The sequence below is a fragment of the Vidua chalybeata genome, chromosome 5, assembly GCF_026979565.1.
Source record: "Vidua chalybeata isolate OUT-0048 chromosome 5, bVidCha1 merged haplotype, whole genome shotgun sequence".
Classification (NCBI taxonomy): Eukaryota; Metazoa; Chordata; class Aves; order Passeriformes; family Viduidae; genus Vidua; species Vidua chalybeata.
The window spans coordinates 39,539,223-39,562,400 of NC_071534.1; the positions used below are offsets into that span (position 1 = coordinate 39,539,223).

Below are 23,178 nucleotides of genomic sequence, written 5' to 3' on the forward strand. Positions count from 1 at the left end.
CATCCTCTGTTTGAACATTTTAACTATTTCTACAGTAAGAACATATAGCAAAGACTTTGCGTCTATCTGAATATGTAAACTGGGTGAGCAGGACAAGCAATAATTTAATATGCAGCTTTGTACTAGCATATCTTTCTACTCTCCCTCTGTTTAACTATCTACTTTCCTGTGCTCATTCCATGCAACTCTCTCTTATTTTTTTCTTCACTGATCTTTATCAGATCATTTAAATATTTGCATAAGCTTCAGTAAGTATCAGCTTGTTTCCTGAGAGGGTGACATTCTTCACTCTTGCTTTAAATGTTTTTAAAATACCTGCTATCACTGCTGTAACTCTAATTCCCTATCATTCATTAGTTCTAAAACAGACCTGCACAAATAAACCATGTAATTGAACTAATGAGATAAGGGTGATACGTTTCTGTAAATACAGCCTGAATGAAAGGTAGAGTGTCTGCATAACTTAGGTAATCTTATTCTTTACATTGCAGTGAAGATGACACTGCATGCCCTACATGTATTAATCTCCATTAATTCAGTGAATACTCTGCTTTATTCTTTCAGCTTCTTTAACACAGTACCTTTATGTTATTAAATTTGAAGTAACACAGTCCCATCCAAATCTTAAAGCAGAACTGTAGGCTGTAACACATTTTATTACTTAGGCATTTTAGTATTACTGTCCATCTCCATCTGTGTTAGGTTTAAACCTGGCACTGGACAAGACAGTTTATGAAAACTAAAAAACATGCAGGAACTATTGGCAGAGGAGTGAAAGAAATATACCGTTAGTGCTTGTAACAAATTATGAGAAACTCATTAAAGCTCAATCATTTTGTGGATAAGTAGAAACATTCCCAGTGGCAAAGTGGCAGGAGAAATCTCATGAGTTTGAGCTTCTGAAGTTTCCCAATACCCTTTTGCTGTGGGAAGGAGGGTAGGGGGTGCAGGGATGGACAGAGTCTCTGTACGGTTCATCCCTGTCTTGATCATCTTAAGGCCATTTGGATGAAGATCCGTGTCCTCATTGCCACCCAAATACAGTCCAGCTGCTTTGCCACTCTGGGTGCCATACCAAAGGCATCCAAGGAAGTGACGACATACGTCCCAAACTTGGACTTGTGTATAGTCTTCACAGGAGGTGGGAACGTGGTCAGGTACCCTCTCCCTCCTCCCAGAAATCGGAGCCCAGGAAGGGGCATGTCCCACTGGGTGGTCTAACTGGTGTGTTACACATCCTGGCCAGGAGCACATTCTTTGGGAAGAGACATTCCTGGTGTGAAAAAGCAGGGGGAACACGAAAACTTATGCTAATGTATCATTAAATAAATTACTTTTACAAAAACTAGAGCAAGGGAGTTAATATTACAGTTTGATATGTATATTTCTTTGCTTTTTTAGGAGTGAGTCTTATTTTTTGTATGGTCTATACTGTGATGCCTAGAACCAAAGGAGAGAAGGCAGCTGCTGGCATAGATTTCAGCATTGTGCTGAGCTTCAACAGCAAAATGCTGCCTTGTTTAATCATACTGCCACAACCATACAGATTGGTTGTCATTGAGATATGTTGTCATTGTGGGGCCAGGGAAGAGTCGCACATGCTGCTAGTAAAGAAAATAGAATGATTTAAAAACAGAGCTCCTGTAATTCTCTTCTCCACCAGTTAACAGGGTAAGTGATGACCAATGTAAATTCAGTTTGCCACAGTCTTAATACTATCATGACCTAAAGTACAGTTCTGACAGTAGTCTTTCATTCAGGTTTTTCTTGCTATACTTGAAAGCAGGGAGTGCTTTCATTCCAGTGAAACACTGCATCTTCCTTTCTTGCATTTTAAAGTTGTTTCAAGAGCTCTAATGCTCTCAACACGGTACTTTATGGAGCAGATTTTTTTATTCACAAGAACACTTTTTGCCACTTTTCAACCTAAATATATCTTAAGTGGTTTCCAGATATTCTGTCGGTGCTGAGCATTGACATTTCAAATCCCACTCCTCTTTGATTCAGTATTCCTGGAACTCCATTTAAATCCCTTCTAGTGTGTGTGACAGGGAAAAAAAATCACTGACTGAAGGGGAGATAATAGTATGGAAGTGAGTATGTGAGTACTTTCAAAATCCATAAATCTTAAGGTAAACACTTTTAAAATGAGAATATAAACACAGGAATTCTGTTCTCATGACCACCTCCTTGAAAAGTAAGAGGCAAAACCAGAATGGTTTTAAATGTTAATTTTTCAAAAGTACACCCTTCCATTTTCATATTTGCATTTATTGTGTCAGTCTTCCTTAGCTTGGTTAGAGCAGTTAACAGAATAAAAGACTTTGGCTTTCTAAAAGTTTTTCAGTAGTGACTTAAAATCAGCAAAATCTCTTCCTACTAAGCTTTTCAAAAATTTCACATGTTTTCTGAAATATGCCAAAGACCAGTTTAATATTTGGGCCCTGACTGAAGCTAGATTGAATATGATATATTTTTTACTCACTCTTATTATCCTTAGTCCATATCTCTTTGAGTTACATATTTGTCTTCCTGCCTGAGAACAGATGAACAGTGGTGAATGATCAATTTGCAAAACATATTTTATCAGCTTTTTCACATCTGACAATTCTTACTCATAATTCAAGAAAAAGTGATAAAAATGCAGCAGATCTCTGGGGTAAGCATTACTGGAGACACATAAGCAGATTTGGATTTGTTTAGGAAAGGTAAGATTAAAAAGGGGAAAATGTATCCAAAGAGATACAGAACTAAAATACAGCTAAACTTATCTTTCTCATTAATGCACTCCACAAAAGCTCTAGGTACAAGAGGTTTACTGACACCCAGCAGATGAACTTGGGAGCAGTTGTGTAGTTCTTATCTTAAATTTATGATTTTTATCCTTCTAAGCCTCCACAGCATCAGCCATAGAAGATGACTTGGGGATCCCATCCACTCATCCCCAACTCTTGGTACATCCATTCCAGTGATAATCTATTATGACTTTAACCATCAAAGTTACGTGCCTAACTCTAAAACTGATGGGCACTCAAAAGGGTGATTCAGTGTACTCTGAAACAGACTTCTCCAGCAGAAGGGATGAACTCATCTGAGGATGTTAATCTCTTCCAACTGACTTGAGATGAAGCTCAGAGGGCTATGTTAAGGTAGATGGTCACAGTTAGTTAAGATGATCCCACTCCCCTGACATGGTAGCAGCTAGCATAAAATATCCCTACAAATGAAACACAAACATTTCTCCACAGACCCACAGGGATTGTGTGAAAGCCAGACACAGACCTGAAAGGGATATTGTGCAGATAATGAAAGCACCCCCATTGCTACAGCTAGTAGAGAAAAGGTTAGTGCTAAATTAGGTGCCTCAGTTTTATTCACAATAATCAAACACTGAATATTGATTCTGTGATCTCAATAGGCACAGTGTTTGGATTGGAGTATACAGTCTAAGAGTGTTCAGACTTCTGGACCATGGTTGATTAAAAGGTTGGGACCACTTTGTAAAGAACAATTAAGTGGGCAAGACAACTATATACAAAACAATAAATGGTAATTCACCCCCCAGTGGAAAGCAAGGTTGGTAAGCCTCCTGATCCAATCACATAGAGCTACAATTCTATCCTTTCAGAAATTCTTTCAGGGCTTGTAACCAAATTCACTGCTGTCTGACATTAGACCTGATTGTGATGCCCTTACTTATATAAAACTCAATGCAAATTATGTCTAATTTAAACTGGCAGCATTAGACTTCATTGGTGTTTTGACTAAGGAATTAATTCTAAACAGATGGCTGCTCACATGTACAGTGGCAGTTGCATTGGTATGACACAAGCTTGTCTACCATTGCATCTTAAAGGCTGTGGTTGCCACTAAATTAAGTCAATAAAAGACAAGTTAATCGTCTTTGCTTCATACTCAGATCAACACTAAAGATTGTGATGGTGATCACTGAACATTCCAGTTTGATTAAAAGCAGCTTGCATTTTCCCTTTACTTTTAGTACTACAAAAACTGAAATCAGTTTTGATAAGAGACTAAAATGTGAAATAGCAAAAGCTGAGAGATCTTTCATATGGTTTCTTAAAGGTCGTAAATTTACAGCACTACATCAATTAAAGAAAAACATTAAATATTTTAATCGTTATTGAATCTTCTGTCATTAATAATTATCATGTAGCTAGTTTATACAGTCTTTTTCTTTCAAATAACAGATTTATTCTAGTTTCAAGTAATACTGTATGATATCATTCTCATAATCTTGTACAAACAAGATGTTAAGTTTTTTTTTTCCTCTAACAAATACAGAGGGAAGAAATAAAAATACCTTGCATCTCATTCAAATTCATAACCCCATAAACTGTGCAAATCAAAAGATTACCAAGATGCGCTAATCAAAAGATCAGAAAATGTGCTATTTTGGACAGCATGAATGCAGCCACAAAAGATACTGTGCTTAATGAAACATTACCTAAATCTGAAACAGGAAAATGCACTTTGTGGTAGTGAGAAAATAATGAGAACAAGAGTGAACACATTGACCATAAGGATCCTGTCCTGTCAAATTCATCAAGGAGCACAGGCAAAAAACACCTTGATAGTCCTCTGCCTGCTGCGTGGCTGCAGCCTATCCCGTGGATAAGCTGTTGAAGTCCAAAGAGCCATCTGACACATAGTGTATGGGGGTTCCAGCAGGGTACCCACTGAATGCCATGGTCTCTTTTACAGAGGCTGATGATGCTGGTGGTGTGGTGCTTGTCCCATTGGCTTCACACAGCGCTAGATTTCTTTTGAGCTCAGTTTGGTCACAGCAGTGCCAAACACCTCCAGATTGTCACAACTGAAATGATGCCAAGCTTTACAAGTGATACACGAACAGGTGATAATCAGGTATCACACATCAGCACATAGTTCCCTGGGATGTACCAGTGAGATGTCCCAGCCATCTAATACTCCAAGTCACATCAGGGCATGGGCCTCAAACATTCACCAGATGGTTCAGTTTACATCTGACTAGATGCTCATCTTGCTGCTGAACAAATATAAGAGGTCATGCTCCCCAGCCATGCATCCCCAACAGGTTGTGTGAAGAATTAATGCCAAGAACAAAATAGCACTGACATGTAGCGACAAGATAATCTGAGCTGCTGTTCCTGTTTTTGCAGTAACTGTCTCCCACCATCTCTCTGTGACAGCTCATGCACCTTCTCAAGCATCCAAGCTGGTGGTGGCCAGAGAGAAGGAAATAATTCCTCTTAGAAAGAGAACCTGAAGAGGTAATTTACCTCATCCGAAAAGCTCTGGAGCATCCCTGTTCTTCAGTATTGCAGTTTATTTTGCCACTTTTTACAGATTCTGCAAGAGGTCTTTTAATACTTTTAAATCAAATGCTCTGATTGCAGGATGACTGTTGAACTTGCCAACATAATTTTGTTAAGAACACCAAATATCACTTCTACTCCCTGTTTCTGAAACTACTTAGCCTTCCTAAGAAGAAATTAAGAGCTGCTCTAACACAACCTGGGTGGAGAAGCTGACATCAATAAAATTTAGGAACTTATTTCTTAATCTGTATTTAAATCTTTGATGAGTTAGATCAATGCATGCTTTTACTAAGTACCTTGCTGCTTTGTCAACCTAAGGTATCAGGCAAGTTACATTTCTTATATGCTTCCCTGTTAGTAACAGTCGGTGAAAGTTACTCACTTCCAAAATGCCTTTTGGTATCCATTTCTCTCTTACTTGGGCAGAGGATTCCTTATACTCTTAATAGTTGTACTGATGATTTGCATACAATGGGACTGATGACAGGCTAGGGGAAATCAGGGCTGATACAGAGAGTTTGGAAAGCCCGTTGCAGAACATCTGGAAATGTAGCCAAGAGGAATTTGTGAGAGGAAAACATCTGATCACCTCTAACCTTATAATTTTGTTCATCTCTTCTCTAGCACCTGTGGTGAATCATGTATCCTTGCAAGTTAGAACATTGTAGTGGCCACCTTAAAGGAAAGATACCAGTAAACACAAGAGGTAAGAAAGGAAAGGATGGGAATCGTGATGGGGATATAGGGGTGGCAGCATTGTGCAGTGCTGAAGACATGGGGATACGCTCATTCTGGTGGAAAATGCGATGTGCAGAGAGGAGAAATGACCTTCAGAGTCACTGGCTGACACTGTGAGTCCAGACAAGGCAGGCAAAAGAAATTCCAGGAACACTTGGGAGCTCCTTGACTTGCTTTGTATTTGACTGCTAGGGCAGCAGGAATCCAACAAAAGCTCATGTGTAGCTGTCCCTCAGGACAGCCTTTAGGTGCATGGGCAGCTATTATATATTAATTCCTAATACTAACTGGAATGTTTCCAAAGTATTGATACAAACAGTGACATAAAAGCACATACATTATTTTGCATTTCATTTGATATGTAGAAGCAGGGAGACAGAAGAACAGGTTTTGAAGATACGTCTCTTTTTTTGAGAGAAGTGTGAAGCTGGCACAGCATATGATGGACACAGCTGAAGGCACTGTGTGTCCTTGGGCACTCTTTTTCTTCAGTACACAGATATGTTCCTACAGCATGGTGCTTCCCTGACTGTCCCTCTTGCACCTTGTGCTCTCTGACTTTCTACATTCCATGGTTTGAGTGGCAGATATACAAAAAAGACTCCACTGGAGTCCTTGCATATGGTCCATTAATTTGTCCTTTCTTTTTTAAACAGAACAAAATGGAATTTTTTTTGCCCATGATTTCACTACGAACACTCTAACTTGAATATGACATCTCACCTCCACAGTGACATGCAGGATGCAGGAAATATTACAGGAGATGCCCCAAGAAAACTCTAGCCCTCCCAGTAGGCAGTAGGAAATTCACCATTACCATTCCCTGATGACTAGGGGGCATGCTGCATCAGTTGTTTGCATTTTCTTAGCTTATTTTTGGTACTTAAATCCCACTAAGGTGGGATTTAAAGTGTTCAGCAACAGCTTTTGCAACCTAGAGTTTCATCCTGTTATGGAGCAGCACCCTGAAGCACCCTAAATTAAAAAAAAGCAAAAATCTATTTATCATTCATCAAAATAATTAAATTAATTATTCCAATGTAATTCTTATATTCTTAAATTCTGAAATCTTCTAACCAAGCACATAGCACAATAAGCATTTTAAACACTAACAGAATACTGATAATAAGAACAAAATTGTTTCACCTGTGTTTCTTTTTGTGGTTTACTTTGTTCTCTAACAAATTGTGAGGAAAAAGAAATATTTTTCCTACAACCATTTTTGCTTTCAAATACTTTGTTAGAAAAACATCTATTTTCAGTACCAGTAGAATTCATCATATTATGTCAGGAAAGCAAAATTGTTTCATTTATAAGATCTTGTAACAGCATGAAGCTAACCCCATGGTCTCTGAGACAGAAATTCTGCCAGCTGTAGACTTATAAAGAGTTAGCAGAGAAAAAGAAGTTTCTCAGATGGAGCTGTTAGTCATGATATGAAGAATGTGTATCCCCTACAGATGTTATAGTTATTTGCATGATAAATCCTGATCATCACTGTAGGAATTTTGCAGCCTTCTTTTAAGTTAATGCTCAAGTTCCAATTAATCTTCTTTTGACAATATTTGTCTAATATTTCAGTGTTGAACAACATTTCCAGGGTTACATTTGCAGTGAGCCTACTGGGTACTTTAAATGCTGTATTTCTGACTTTGTACTTGCTTCAGAAAGACTTCTTTTAATTCTTCAGTGCTTCACAAATATTTCTAGGAAAGACAAGTATAATAAGCATTGATAAATTAAGGGCATATCTAGACTTGCAAGTTAACTGGAATTAACACTGGAGTTAATTTAGAGCAAGCAATAGTTCTGGAACAACTCCCTGGGAAAAAAAAATATGTATTCTATAATAAAATTACCTCATTCTCATGTTCAACACTTGAACTGTTTTGAGTAACATAAGATAAATGAGAACAAAGCATGTTTGTTCCAGTTTGTGGGATCATTATTTTACTTAGGAATGACAGTCTAGGGAATTCAAAATGAAATTAAGGATGTGAAAATACCTTAAGGTGTCTCCAAGAAACTTGAGGTTGCATAAATACAGACTCAGATGCCAGCAGCCCTTTTTAAACCTACACTACACTGACAATTTTTAAAGGCCTGTGTAATGCAGACCATGGTGCTACACATGGCATTGCACCCCCACACACAAAAGAAGGGTTTTTTAAACAAGGATGCCATCGCCAATACACCTTGAGTGAACAGGGTGCATTCACTCAGCAGGAGGTCTGGGATTATTGTCTGGTTTGGGAAAGTTATAGCAAATTCTTTTTGGTAGGGAAACAAAATCAGATGTCACCGGTATCTTCACTTCTCCTCTGCTCTTACATATTGGGAACAAAAGAAACTTCGAGTCCTTATGCCATCTGACTGTCATGAACAGCTTCTTGGTGGAAGAAAGGAGTGCTCTCCCTGTAAAGAGAAGGCAGCTGTACCTCTCACAATGATAAGGGGGTTTTCAGCCTTGGTGTTTCTTGGTTTTAACATCTACCCTTGGTTGTTAGCCAAAACCTGTGCCAAGAGACACAGCACTGATGAGAACGAGGTGTTAAACCTTAGTAATTCTCCGTTCCAAGTACAGCATTTGGGGCAAAGATTAAAATGGGACCAGGAGCCCAGGGCAGAAAGGCCTGGTGACATGTACTGAGCACGGCCACACCACAGCTGCAATAGTGCCAAACTTCTACCACTACCCTAGGAAAAGCCATGCCCCTGCCTTTGCTGCCAAGGTGGTGGTAGGCAGAACAGTGTACCTGACAGGAGAACTGCTTCAGAAAAGTCAGAAAGCTACTTGTAGCTTAAGCCACCAAGCAAATTGAAGCTCTGCAGAGAGCATTTTCCCTTCAGCAGAAAAGCAGACATGTGACATTCTGCTCCACACCCTAGTTTTGGTGACTGCACTAAAATAAAGGGGGTAATGGCAGAAAATGCGTGAAGCTATCCCTCATGCAATCCCTCTCTTTAGTCAAGATCCAAAAATCAATCTTAGCATAGAGTTTATTCAAGAAATATTTAAAGCAAGTAACCTCAAACTCACAGACTAGAATCATAATAGGACCAAGATGACGCAAGTATACAAGGTGCAGGCATTGGCTATTTAAATGCTTCCTGCTGTACATTTCACTCCCATATAGTTCTGAAGATAAAATCTAATGTAGAAAGAAAAAGCAATGTAATACCTCATATTTAAAGCCCACTGGGATAAAGGAACTGGGATGAAAGGAAACGTGCCATTCCATAAACAACCTGATTAATATCCATTGTAAAATTCATAACATTATAAGCAATTATAATCACTGCATTAAGCAAACTATATAGAACATAACATTGGCCTAAAACCAAAATTGCCACAATAATATCAGGTTTCCTGTTTAAAACAGACTTTTTCATCTTAAAAAAAATGTATTTTGAATTACCTTTTCAGGCAATGGACATTTTACCTAGCTTCAGGACAATAGCCTATTCTTAATTTATTATTGTTTCACTTTAAGAAACACCTAGGAATAGTGAACTGAATAAGTAATAGTCTGGTATTAGGATATCTGGTTTTGCCTCCAACTGGTCCCGTTTGTTGTCCTGTGGTTTTGTCTCGTTAGATACGCATTATCCTGTTAGACTAACCTTCATTTCCCTCCCAGTCCCTACAACACATTACAATTATTTAAAAAGACATCTTGGGAGAGATTGCTTTTTGGTAATCCTCCTCAACTGAGCTCTACAGACTGGTCTGGCATGCATTGTGTACCTGCATCTGTCACGAAAATTTGATGACAAATCATCTGTTTCGTGGCAGAGAGGCTGCACTGACTTCAAATTCCCATGAAATGTTTTTGTCCACCAGGAAAAAAACATTCTGCTCTATTGCAGTGATCATTTTCAAACTTCAATCCTCCATTTGCTTTAGTCTGTATTTTCATTTATTTGTATTATAATTTTTGTAGATCAATTAAAGCCTGTTGCAAGATACATCTTCTCTATCATCTTTTGGGAAAATGTAAAGAGACCGGAACTAATGAAAGGAATGAAAGCAAATGTTTCACAGTAACAATGCTGTTTTTAGAAGGTGAGAAATGAAGATCCTTTTTAGGGCTGACCTACCCCAGTTTGTTTAAAACTAAGCTGAACTTGAACTGATAAACTACTCTTTTGAGATTAACCTGAATAGTGTACATTCAGTAAAACACTGTAAATGTAAACATACCTGAATTGGAGTCAAACTTTGTTTCTGACCTGAAAAAGAAAATAAAAAGATCATAAGTTACAAGAACTGCTTTATGCCATAAAAGCCATTTGTCAGACTGATCCCCCCAGCAAATACCATCTTTACCCACACTGTCTAACTCTGTAAATTAACATCTAATGCATTCAAAGGCATTTCAACTCAAATAATAATTATTATCTTTAATATTTTACTGGTTTCTATGCTATAGTTACAAAGAAGATATTTTAAAAAACAAATCACTAAATGAAGAAAAAAAAATTGAACTAGGATTAAAATATATACTCTGAATCATAGCATACAGTTGTTTGTATGAATTAAATAGTTTTCATTCATTTTCATTTTTGAAAAGTCATTAGGAGAATTTAATTCATTCATGAATGTTTTCAATCTATTTTTGAAGCAGATACTGTTTCATTAATGTCATATGTATTGTATCCAATGATCTGTACTTAATTGTGCAACATCCTAGGAGGTTTTTGTTTGTGTGTGTCTTCAATTTACTCATTCTGCACATAGGAGTAAGTGGTTTGATTTTCTTAAAAGTGGAAAGTGGGGGGTGGAAGAGAGGGAGCCAGACCTAAATTTTAACTTGTTTTAAAGTCTTTGCAAAAAGACAATGATGTGTGCATTATGCACCATTAGCTTTGGTCGTGCACTGCAGATTTTTCTCTCCCTAACAAGTAGTGTTTTCTTCTAAGGGCTTAACACTTAGCAAATGAACCCTATAACCTGTGTATTTAATAAAAAGAATTAGAAATTAGCCCTTGTGGGAACATCATGTTTCAGATATTGGTTAATAATACTTGTAAATGTAGAAGCCTTTGAAGGTCTCAATTCAACTGTGGGAAAACTTAAGTTGGGTAATTACTCAAGATGCTGCTGATGTGCTGTCAAGCAGAATTAACCCTATGTCTAGGGCTATCTACACAATCTGCTACAAGACAGCATTGTCTATATTGAGCTCTCAAACCAATTAACAGGCATGTTCCAATCAGATTTATATCGCCCACTAACAATCAGTTGCACACATGGTCATGGCTGTCACAGCAGGACACAAGGTCTGACCAGCAGGAGACCTGTTAAAGCATGTTGGCAGCAAAATGCATTTCTCCAGAAATTCTGAGGAGGAAGTACAATGTTGGATCCTTCTACATTGTAACAGGGAAGGGATGTATTTTTGGGAAGTTACAGTCCTTTTTTCAGAAACAAATGTCTGAAGCTCAAAAACTAATTGCAGATTTATTTTCAACTTTTATTTTACAAGCTAGTACATGCTATTACATGTAGATGTCTTTTACATGCATTTTTATATAACTTGCATTGTAATTGTATACCAAATATCTATGCTACAGCAAATAAATATAAAATCAATTATAATTTTAAAAATTAACAGGCTCACACTATTAAAGGCATCAGAGAGGAAACAACTCTCTTCTCCCATCTTGCTCATTCTATACCTTCCTCCAGTGCTCACAATATTTTGTCTTAAATATAACTTTCAGGAGATGAAAAGGTGAGAGGAAAAAGGCTTATCTTCAGAATTAATATTTTTAGTACCACCAAAAGCACTGAACAAAGAAAGCATGTTGCTGACATGCTTTCACAAATATCAGCACCAGTTACTGCCCAGGGCACCAGCCCGTGCTCTGTTTGGCAGCATAATTCAATTGATATTTAGACCAGCAGGATGAAGTCCCCACCCTGTGAAATGTGGTAACCTGGGGGAAATTCCACTGAGTTAGAATTAAAGCCACTTAGTCAGTGTTTTATTTCCAATATTCTCCTCAAACTGCTGTATACCTGCCTATTACCTATACCTATACCTACTATTCTCTCTCGCTCATTACAGCATCAGCAACACCTCACTGCTAAATAGTCAGACACAATGCACGAATCTTACCCGCAGCATCTGCTCAATCAGCTTCTCATTGCCTAAATTGTAGATACTCCCTATTAGTTAGTCAAACAGAGCTCTTGCTTCTCAGCCTGAATGGCTTGTAATGGACACATGCACTGCAATTTGTGGCTTCAACAAACTGGCCCAAGGGCCAAGGTGGCAGAGCATGCATGGGGAGGAGGGTCACAAGGGTCATTGTAATGAGTACCAAAAGCTCCAAACAGTCATAAATTACTGGACAACACATCAGAAAACTGATATGGGGGTGATAAATGAATCAAACTTGGTCTGGCAACAGCAGAATAACTATGAAAGAAAACACAACATGGGAGGTAGTACTAGGAGCTATCAAGAGCAGGAGGGTCACCTATGTTATGGTTACCATTTCCCCTTAGGAAAACATTATGTTTTACGTAATGTAAAATTTAGGATACAGTATTACAGAAACTGTTAGAGATCTTAGTAAGGCACAAAAAAAGTGGAGGAAAATAATGAAGCAACTTTGGCATTGTAAATAAGCAACAAGTAGAAGATGTGAGAGAAGCACTCTGCAAGAACACAAAGTCACCTTGGCTACTTGAAGGAATGACAAAGTTTACAGCCATTTTAATGAAAGCAGCATTTTTTCCCTTCTTCCAGTATTTATATCTGCTTCTCAACACCACGTTAGACAAAATGTCAAAGACTAATTGCACATAGGTGTTAAAAATGCTCAACTTAAACATGGTCATTAAATAGGATAAAATGAAATACTGAAAGTACATTCCAAAGGGATGTTCTGCTACACACAAGAATATTCACTCTGACGCCTTTATATTTTTAAAACTTCATTAACTAGAAGGAAAAAACTCCTCAGTACATTGTTATCATAGTACATAATCTGATATCCAACATAAGCATCCTGCCAGACAAGATGCACATTACAGAGCTAGGTCCTGACTGTACAAATTGTCTTTTATCATTTATCACAGGCAGAGGGGAACACCCCAACACCATGCCCCACCCTCCCACCCCCAAATGAACAGATAATAGCTTTCTGCATATTTTCTCTACTTCTGTTTCCTATATAGGAATATTCTGAAAGCCAGGTAATCATTCATAAATATGTTTGGAAAGGAGTCTATATGCATGAAGAGGAACAAGAGGGTATTTATAAAGTGCATTTCATTTCCAGCTTCGATATGGCTCAAATACACACTACACATGGCAATAAAAATGTCAAGTAGGCTCAGCTACCAACACACCATATGTGAGGAAATAGTGAGCTACTGGAAAGATTTAGCTAAGCACAAGCTGCTGCAATACTTGCAAAGATCCCAGGAATAATTAAGTCAAACACAAACAATAGAATATATGATGGCCATTTTATCTGTACTGCAAAGAGATGCAGGGTTTCAATCTCTTTCTTCTAAAAGACGTCGTATACCAGATCTTCAGATTGCCAAGTACTAAGAAAGAGAGAGAAATGGAGTAATGATAAGCATTATGTGTTCCTATAGTCTGAATTTTAAACTATTGCCTTCCTAAGTATGACTAAACTGCAGTTGTTCAGTGCCACAAATTACAGTGTCAACAGACATACTACAGCTGAAATTAACACAGACCTGCTATGTGCCAGGGAAGCAGGCCTTTGTCAAAGAGAGAGGAAAGAGGACTTACTGCAGAACCTCTGCTGTTGTGTTAAAACTGCCTTTCCTTTTACCTTTCATGATGAAGTATTTAACAGGTTTGTATAGGTTTTGTTGAGGGAACATAGGGGACAGCCTTTGGAAGCCCCACAACTCTCTCAGAAAGTACTCTGCAGTTCTGATCCTTGCATTTTAACATGGAAGAAGTAATTTATTCATCTTGGCTTTACTAGGCCTTTGCATTAGCAGTTTATACCAGGCTGTTCCTTTGCAAGGCTGTGCTTTAAGTGTGCTAAACAGAACATTGATACGGGCAGATATTCAATATACTACTTCTCTTTGAAAAGGACTTTGATAGAGTAAAGATCTGTTACAGTCATATGCATCATTGCAGGATCATATTTACAGGAAAATGGACATGTACTAAATGAACTAGCCTATAGTTAAAAATATTCTAGTCCAGAGACTTACTGTGTTGATTGTAATAGTGGTAGTATTAATGATTGTACCATGTATACTTAAAGGAATTATGAACATGATTGAGAAAACTATAAATCATGTGAGAGTCCTTTGTCTTCTTTCCTCACATCTTCAGTATTTGATTTCCAAGGAATTTGATTCCATATTGGCATGGGCAGTTTGCTGAAGAGATGATGATCTAGCAGGCTCCTGATGCAATCCAAGCTAACCCATGTCCTGGTCCAGGTGACTGAACAGAATACAATCAATCCTCTCTCTCCTGTGTTTGCCTCCCAGTGGTACAGAATATACCTAGCTGCAGTATCAGTGCTCCTGCTACAGCAGCGCTAGGAAGCTAAAGACGGACAGGACAGTAATGCTCAGTTGTGAACATATCCCTGGACACTGCATTGGCTCTTATCATGCTGATGAGAACCCTAGACAGGAACTAGGCAAACTGCAGGGGAGGCTCAGGCTGGGGACCATTCCCCAAAAGCAGAATGAACAGGCCACTCTGTTTCAGAGTAGAGGAAATGATGTTAAAAACACAAACTATGTCTTGTCATTTGCCTTTAGATCCAGAGAAGAGACTTTCTCCATTTTATTTTTAAGTATAGACATAACCCTTCTGAAAATGTAAACCATTATCTGGAAAGCAGTCACTGGTCATACTCATGAGCTGAAGCTCCAAATAGCTTCTGGAAGCTCCTGAAAGTCAAGCTTCCAGAAAAGAAAACGCAGCAATATTCCAATGTAAAAAAAAATACCTGATGTAACTATTTAGGAATTTATAAGACCCACACCATCAGGGAATTTGAGAAGTCCCCAAGCTTTAAGAACCAAGCAGAAAGAGCAAAGCTGGGCTTGCTGCTGCGCTGTGGCCAGGGGACAGATCTTGTGGTGTCTCAGGCAGCAAAACAACTCACAGATATTTCCCAGAGCTGGACATCCCTAATGCCTGTCTCTCTTCAACCCTCATGTGGATTCTCAGTTATAATACAATAATATATATTATTTACAATAATATTATCTGCTATAATCTAGTAATATAGTTAAACTCTTATTCAGGTCTCTCCTCAAAGAGAACTTGAATATGCTCTCTCTCTCCTGATTTTCTTATTGCTTTAAGGACTTAATATCTTTGAGGTTTAATAACTATTTCCCTGAAAAATTTGGCTGAAATTGGCAAATAGATTAAATGATACAGTTTTATTATTGCAAAAGGATTGACATGGAGTCAGCATTACACTGTATAAATTCCTTAATAAGCCTGGTTAAAGAAAAAAAATTCACTACTGACAGATGATGTGATAAATTCTGTTCTCCATATTGATGAAAAGCCAAATTCAAAATGAGCATTTTAACATCAGACAATTATTTAGGTTGGACAATACCTTTAAGATCATTAAAAGTCCAACCACTAATTAAGTGCTGCCAAGTTTACCACTAAACTGTGTTTTTAAGTGCCACATCTACATCTCTTATGTACCTCCAGTGATGGTGAAGAGTATCCTCTGGGTGAGTTCAGTCCAGAGAGACAGAATGTCTTTAATGTGAGAGCTATAAACAGATAAACATATAAATATATATCTTCTGCAGTCATAATCCATAACAATCCACCCTACCTGATTTTTACGTGAGGTACATATGTGCCCATAGTAAAGCATAAAGTAGGTTAAAACCAGCTGAAAATTACTTCTTCCAAGCAGACTGACTGATGAACAGTCAATACTAAGCAGCATAAATTTCAAACAAGGAAAAATATATCAGACTTAAAAGTTTACAAAGAATACATTGTACTTTTACACTGAAAACAACAATGAAATTCATACGAGAATCAGTATCTGTGCAAGGATGGTAAAATCAGAATCTATGCAAGGATCCTCTCTTGTACTCAGCACTTGTGAGGCTGCATCTCCTGTTCAGTTTTGGGTCCCCACAAGAAGAACATTGAGGTGCTGGAGTGTATCCAGAGAAGGATAAGGATCGGGAGCACGAAATGGATGTTGAGGGAAGGCCCTATCACTGTCTACAACTACCTGAAAGAAGGGTGTAGCCATGTGGGTGTTGAGCTCTTCTCCCAAGTAACAAGCAACAGAATGAGAGGAAATTGCTTCATGTTGTACCAGAGGAGGTTTGGATTGAACGTTAGTAAAATTTGTACATGGCAAGCCTTGTCAAGCACTAGAACAGACTGCCCAGGGAAGTGTTTGGGTCACCATGACAGAAAGTATTTAAAAGATGTGTAGATGTGGCACTTGGAGACATGCTTTAATGGTGGGCTTGGTAGTGCTGGATTAACAGTTGGACCCAATGACCTTAATAGTCTTTTCCAACCTAGATAATTTGTTGATTCCTACACTGATGAGAACGAACTTACTTCAAACAAATGTCATTAATTAGAAACTGCTGGGTTTGACAGTCTTTTAAGGAAACTAAGAGACAGTGAAGACAGATGAAGTTGCTCAAGTAGTCCTCTAGCTGTACTAGAGAAACCATATCATTGATGTCATATGGGCTCTCCTAGACAGATAACCAGTGCTGATTTTTCATATGTCTTCCTCAAAGAATATAAAGATCAGTAAGAAAGCTTAAAGACCATTCATTAAGCACACAGCACTGGTGCAAGGAAATTCCTTGTAGAGATCTGGCCTGATGACTGAAATCCTTCCTTGTCTTGTGAAGGCAAGAGTGGTACTATGTTAATGGTACAATAACATTGCCCAGCCACTCTTTCATTTTCTCTTGATTGGATGTCTGAGAGATGTTGAGAAAACCTGACAGAGCTCAACAAAAACCAAATGAAAACATAACATGGATAAGGCTGTTGCTATGTCTGCTAGTACATGTTCAGAAGAGCCAGCACCATTACCAAGAATTCTGTCCAGGAAGCAATAAGGGCAGCAGTGGGTGTTTTATGAAGACTTGGTAATTTAGTCTTTGGCCCTAAAAACTAGAAACTGACAAAACAATAATATTTCATTTTTAAAAGGAAATCATTCTCCCAGGCTTCTCAGTTTCCATCTATACCACATCTTTCTCACAGTCCTGCATATGGTAAAGGACATGACTATGGTTTATTAAATATGGAATAGATTCTCTCCTATGGCAGTAGCACGAGTCATGGATTTCACTCAGGTCCATTTTAACCTCCTGTTTCCATGGCTGTGGACAGAATGGTATTTTTGAATAATGTATAAGAAAGTGCCTTGAAAAATTAAAGTAGGCACCTACAAACCTACAGTTTCCCCTTAGAAAACGCTGAGGATTTGGGTGGCATAGGTGGCACTTTGTGAACTGATAAAGAAAAACACAGCCCTGCTGTGGAGGCTGTCCAGACATGATAAACATGGCTGATAAAAAATTAACACAAGTGGCTATGGTCGATAAGTATAAGGACTTTTTCTTGGGCTTATTACTTGTCTCTCAGATGCAAGTTCTGCACTGAGATATGCTCCAGCCACACCAGGTGAGGTCCAGCAAAGAGAAAGCCATGAAAAAACACCCTAGAGAAAGGCAGGGCAGCAGGGCTCCTTCTTTTAGCATAAGCCTACAGCTAGATTGAAGTAAGTGCAACACAAAACTGCATAAGGACTGGCTTGCAGAAAAGGACGTTCTTGAGATTATTTTATTGGCTCTCTCATTTATTGCTTTTTTAGGCAGCTGTACTGGGATCTAGGAGACTGTGTGGTGTGAAAGTTCAGAGATAGAATAGTAAGATTCAATAGCATTGAATAAAATGATTATGCATTTTATGTGTGAGGCACCTTTGATTGTGGAAAAAGTTAAAGCATGTCCTCCCATAAAGCTTGGGAGGTTTCTCATAGCACTAGCACAAATAGGCACAAATAGGTAGATGAAGAGATGTGACATTCCTAATAGATTCTTTTATCTTCCATGTGATAGAGACAAAGTTCTATTTTAAAGACTTATCAAAAAACAGGTCTTTCATCTGGAGTGTAAAATTCATATGTTCCCTGACCTCGTGTGTCACATGGCAATGAAACAACGTAAATCAGAAATGTTAAAAGTTGAAGTTTGTTAATATTACTGCTGAAGCTCCAGTCTCTTTCCTAGTTAAACTGACAGGTCCATAGTCCAAGTATATATATTTACAGATTACGACATAAAGACAAAAAAATTAATGGACATCAATGAGAAACAAATGTAAATGCAAGTTTCAGATGACTATTAGGGAATTACAAAAAGAAACCACAAAAAAAAAAAATCCCATGCCACCACAAAAATTACTCGCATTTTAAATGGGGAAATAGACTTTCTTTGTATTGTACTACCATCTTACTCCTAAGGAAATACTTCAGAAATTTACATTTGTGGTGAAAATGTAAAAAGCATATATTTTGCATTCTCTTATCTATGTTTCCTTCTTACTTTTTTTTAGTTGTCTGAGCTGAATCAATGACCAAGATTCAGAAATCTATCTTTCCTGGTTGAGGAAGACATCATATACTGATATTTTGAGGTCAATAAACAAAAGAAGATGGAGTCCTACTGGCTTCTGCATTTTTTTCCCACTGTTGTCAGGCACTTCAGAAAAACTGGCTGAATTAGATGTAGGACAGAAGTAGCAAGAGCTCATAAGGCAACACAAAGACTTTGTGGGGACTGAGTTAAGGCCAATCTAATCTCAGGACACAATAGGTCAAGCATTTTCTTCAGGTGCCCGCTGGCCTGGGAATTATTAAAATTAAAAAATAACTTCCCTCTTTCTCTGTCTCATCCCATAAAATCCACAAGAGTCTCAAAGAGAATCTGAAAACAGAGATATTTCCATATAGCTCATTTTAAAAAGAGAAATCCAACTCATTAACTCAAGACTATGCCAGAGCATACTGTGCACTTGAGATAATCACAGTTAAGTCTCATATTGCAGATTTTTCCCATCATAAAACTATTTTGAAAGCAACTAGAAACTAGTTCACATTAATTTATGTATACTACTGCTGTCCAAAACTCAGCCCGCAAAGAACCCCTACTCTTTCTCCATCAGATGACAGAAAGGAAGCCAGTCTTGAAGGTAGAAGGTAGTCTTGAAATCCTGACTCCATTGTATTCATTTGCTAAATATGAATTTGCTTCAACAGAGCCAGGATCTCCCCACAAAAGATTTAGCTATAGCAAGCAGTGGAATGTCTAAGCGGCAGAGTAGAAAAACAGGCTATGGAGAGTTTGGATCCCCACTTTGCACCCTCAAGCCAAGGACCATAGTAACAAATGACATGAGACTGTTGTCTTGGCTGTGTCTGTAACCATCAGATTTTCAACCCAAAAGATTCACATTATTACCAGTTTCTGCAGGTAATCCTTCTGACAGAGGAATCAAACATTACACAGATGAGGTGCTTCTTTAATTTTACAGACAGTCTCCTGAGGACAACTATCACTACCACATCTGGTGATTCTAGAACTACATCAATTGTATTTTCCTTTAACCTATTACTGGCACAATATTCTCTGTTAGTGCTATCCTGACCTTCCTGCTTCATGCTCCTGTAAAGGTACCTCTTTAAGTGCAAGGGATTAAGTTAGAGTGAGCTGAGGGGGAAAAAAAAGAAAAAAATTAAGTTCTTCAACATAATAAATACAAGCAGCCAGAAATAAGAAAAAGCACATAAACAACAAGTGAATCTGTGAACAATGCAGTGATCAAGGGAATTCAATCAGCACTGCTTTTAGAATCAAATTAGGGCCATAATTCCCACAGTACTTCTAAAGAGTATTTTTAAACCAGGTCTCCATGTGTGCTAATTGGGATGAATGGTAATTCAGTAAGTAATGAAATTTAACTAGGTTTTGTTTTCTCAACTGCTTGAATTCTAAGAAAAAAGCATCTGCTTTTTTCTCCATCATCAGCTAAAATGATGTATGTAAAATTCGGCATCACCACCTGGTATCTCTTAAAGCTACCTGTAAGTAATTCTAACAGTCAAAACTCAGTATCTATTGACACAGGGAAAGACTGTTACAATTACTTGGCAGAGCTGCATATAGAAAAAAAAAAAATTAAAGTACTAATTTTTTTTCCTGTCATATTTCCTCCTTTACCTGAATGTCATCTTCCTATCTTATTTATCCTAATTTTTTATATTTACTATAAGACTAATTTTACTACTGCATTATTTACATTGCTTCTCTTGTATTCCTTAAAAGAATGACTTCACCATTCTGTGATTCTATTAAATGGCCTTATACAATTATGTATGAAATATATACAAGATTATACATAACCTAAGAGACAGAAATCTCAAAACTATATTTAGCATACTCACTTGAATAAAGGAGTTCCACAAACAACACATTTGTATATTCCTTGAGCTTTATGGTGTGTGTACTCCCCCTCAAAGGCACTGGGAAAACAACAACACTACATTTTAAAATTAAATAAAGGATTTTTTTTTTTTTTAATTTTTAAAGTAGCTGAGTCTGTAGAAAAATGTTATAGAAGAAGCCCACGATTTCTAAGTTGGCAGCTGTTTTTTATTAAAGGTAGCAAATAAAGTAGGCACAGGAAAAGGGGAATGTCCTCGTTAGTGTGCCTCGGATGTTACGCATCATGCAAAAGGAAGCAAATTGTCGCACAGTTCAAAGGCTGTAGCAACAACAAAACCAAAAAGGATAAAACAGAAATCTTCCCCTGGCAAGTGAAATGTCAAGTTTTTGTAAACACAGATTGTTTGGCACGTAGCTCAACCTGCCGCACCTCGCTGTGACACGTCTGTGCCGCGTGCAGGGCTCGGCAGCTGCAGTGGAGCGAGGTGTGAGGCCGCCCGGGCGCTGCAGAGCCGTGGTGCTGGGTCAGGCCAACACCGGCTGCCCAGGCAGCAGAGACATTGTAGCTGAAAATGAAATAATTGGTCCAGGATTTCAAGCTGTGCGCGCCTTATATTTTCAGTTGAAAAGCAATATTCCAGCTTTAAGGGAATATTTTTCTAAGTTAACAATCTAAAAGGCTAGGAGGTCATTCACCTAATACGAATCAGCTGCGCTAGCCCAACAAAAAGCCTATGTGCTCAGCAGCTTGTTTTTATTATCCTTTCACCCTTTTTATGAGGCCCAATTTTTTTATAAACAGGATTTTTAAGAATGACCTAATCTCCGATTGTTTGTGTGCATTAAATCACGTTGTTGGTCCTGTACACAAGAGCGTGGAGGGCTGGGGGGAAGGCAAGATGGACCTCCCAGCAAAGGCAACCATCCCCATGCCCCACCAGGGCTGCAGCAGGACAGAGAGGGCTGGGGTGGAGAGGGGGATTGTCCCCACCAGTCTCTCTGGCACGTTCAGCCACCAAATTCAGCACTGTCAGGAAGAAGTTTGCCTATTAACCAGGACCCCACGTGCAGCGGGGAGTCCTTTCAGCTCATGAATGAAAACAAGCAGTTACATCATTAGTACATTTAGAGCAGAGGTAAAGCCAGGGCCTTACGCCAAACTCAGTGGTATAAATTAGACAACAAAAAATGGCTGGGCCTTGGCAAGTTACCTTTGGCTGGAATCAGCTGAGAGAGAGAGATTTTATTCACTAAAAACAATCTTGGAAGTCTGTCCTTTTTTTTCCCCTCCAGGACTTGAGGCTGGGTTCCAGCGACTAAAGCCATGTGAGGGCAGTTATTGAAAATTTTTGACATTCCAACCACAAATGAGCCAATAAATACCTTCTCCACATGTGCTTCAAAAAGAAATTGGAGTGGGGTGGAAAAGAACTAAATTATGCTACCTTCTTTCTGCAGCCAAAACGTCTATACTTACAATGGCCACCTTCAAAACTCCAGCCTCCTGGCACAGGGCCATTTCCCTCGTGGTTCTGCTTACTGCGATGTCTTCCAAAAAAAGTGTACCTAAACCACTATTACTTCCACACATTTTGTAGTAAACTAAAAACAGACTCTAAATATGAGCCTGGTGACTTTATAAGACATGCAGTGTTCATTAAAAGAAAAGTCACACAAGACCCTTGGCCCTGGCCCCCCTGTTGTAGATGCTTGTCTTTGCAGTAGTGTTAATTTGTAGGGGTTAGTAAACAAGTGCAGAAATCCTGGAAGAAGAAGAAAACAACCGACAAAACTTGGTAGGGAAGGTGAGGAAACAGCAGTAAGAGGAGGGGTGGAAAAGAAAGATGCCTGTGTTTTTAGATCTGAGTTTCCTTCATCCCACCTTACCTTTCAGTCCCCTTCTCCTGAGTGACATGGTACTGCAGGGGTGTCAGCCGCTTCCTCAGCTCCTCCTGGGAAAAGACCACCTTACAGTCCTTTTTATCCCTACATGACCCTGCAAAAGGAGAGGATATGGGAGAAGGAGCCTTTTTAGCTTAAATCCTGAATAATTGCTTTGGCAGACAGCCACAGTATAGCTTCTGCATTCACTTGTCAATGACCAGGCTGGTCCCTAATGCACAAAGAATGGCTCAGCTGAACTGCAGCTGATTATTTATTCAAATATAAGTATAGAAAAGAATTTTTATAGAGAGCCAGGTGATTCCACTGGAGCAGTGACAATGTGCTACAGCCAAAGCCCTTTGGTGTGTTATACACTAAATTGTTGCGAACACAGTCATTCACGGGAAAGTACCAGTTTTTGACCATTAAAAAAAAGATCTGCAAAAATCCCAACTACAGCTGAAACATTCTTTACAAGAAATCTATATTGGAGACTTATGGTAATGGGCATATGATGTTTAGCCATAACATCTGGCAATTTCAGTACCCTTTAAAGTAGCTGAAAAACAACTCTAACCTTCAGAATTACAGTAAGGTTGATTTAATTTCTAGTTGCATCCTCATCCTTTATAACAGTAGCCTTTTTATTTTTTCACTGTTGAAGCACTAGAATAGGAGTCCTAAGGAGTAAGTAATTTCTTTATGCACAAAGCTGTTCAAGGTTCAACAATAAAC

At 38.4% G+C, this 23,178-nt stretch overlaps 1 protein-coding gene across 2 annotated transcripts in view; it reads right to left on the reverse strand.

Annotated features, from left to right (window-relative positions):
• MSRB3 (methionine sulfoxide reductase B3) overlaps nucleotides 1-23,178 on the reverse strand; it is a 108,470-nt gene that overhangs the window by 53,041 nt on the left and 32,251 nt on the right. For both annotated transcript variants that reach the window (XM_053943776.1, XM_053943775.1), the window contains 3 exons: nucleotides 22,447-22,555; nucleotides 20,559-20,636; nucleotides 10,264-10,292 (listed from right to left, as the gene is read on the reverse strand). In XM_053943776.1, the coding sequence (XP_053799751.1) occupies nucleotides 10,264-10,292; nucleotides 20,559-20,636; nucleotides 22,447-22,555 (216 nt within the window). The remainder of the gene's footprint in view (nucleotides 1-10,263; nucleotides 10,293-20,558; nucleotides 20,637-22,446; nucleotides 22,556-23,178) is intronic.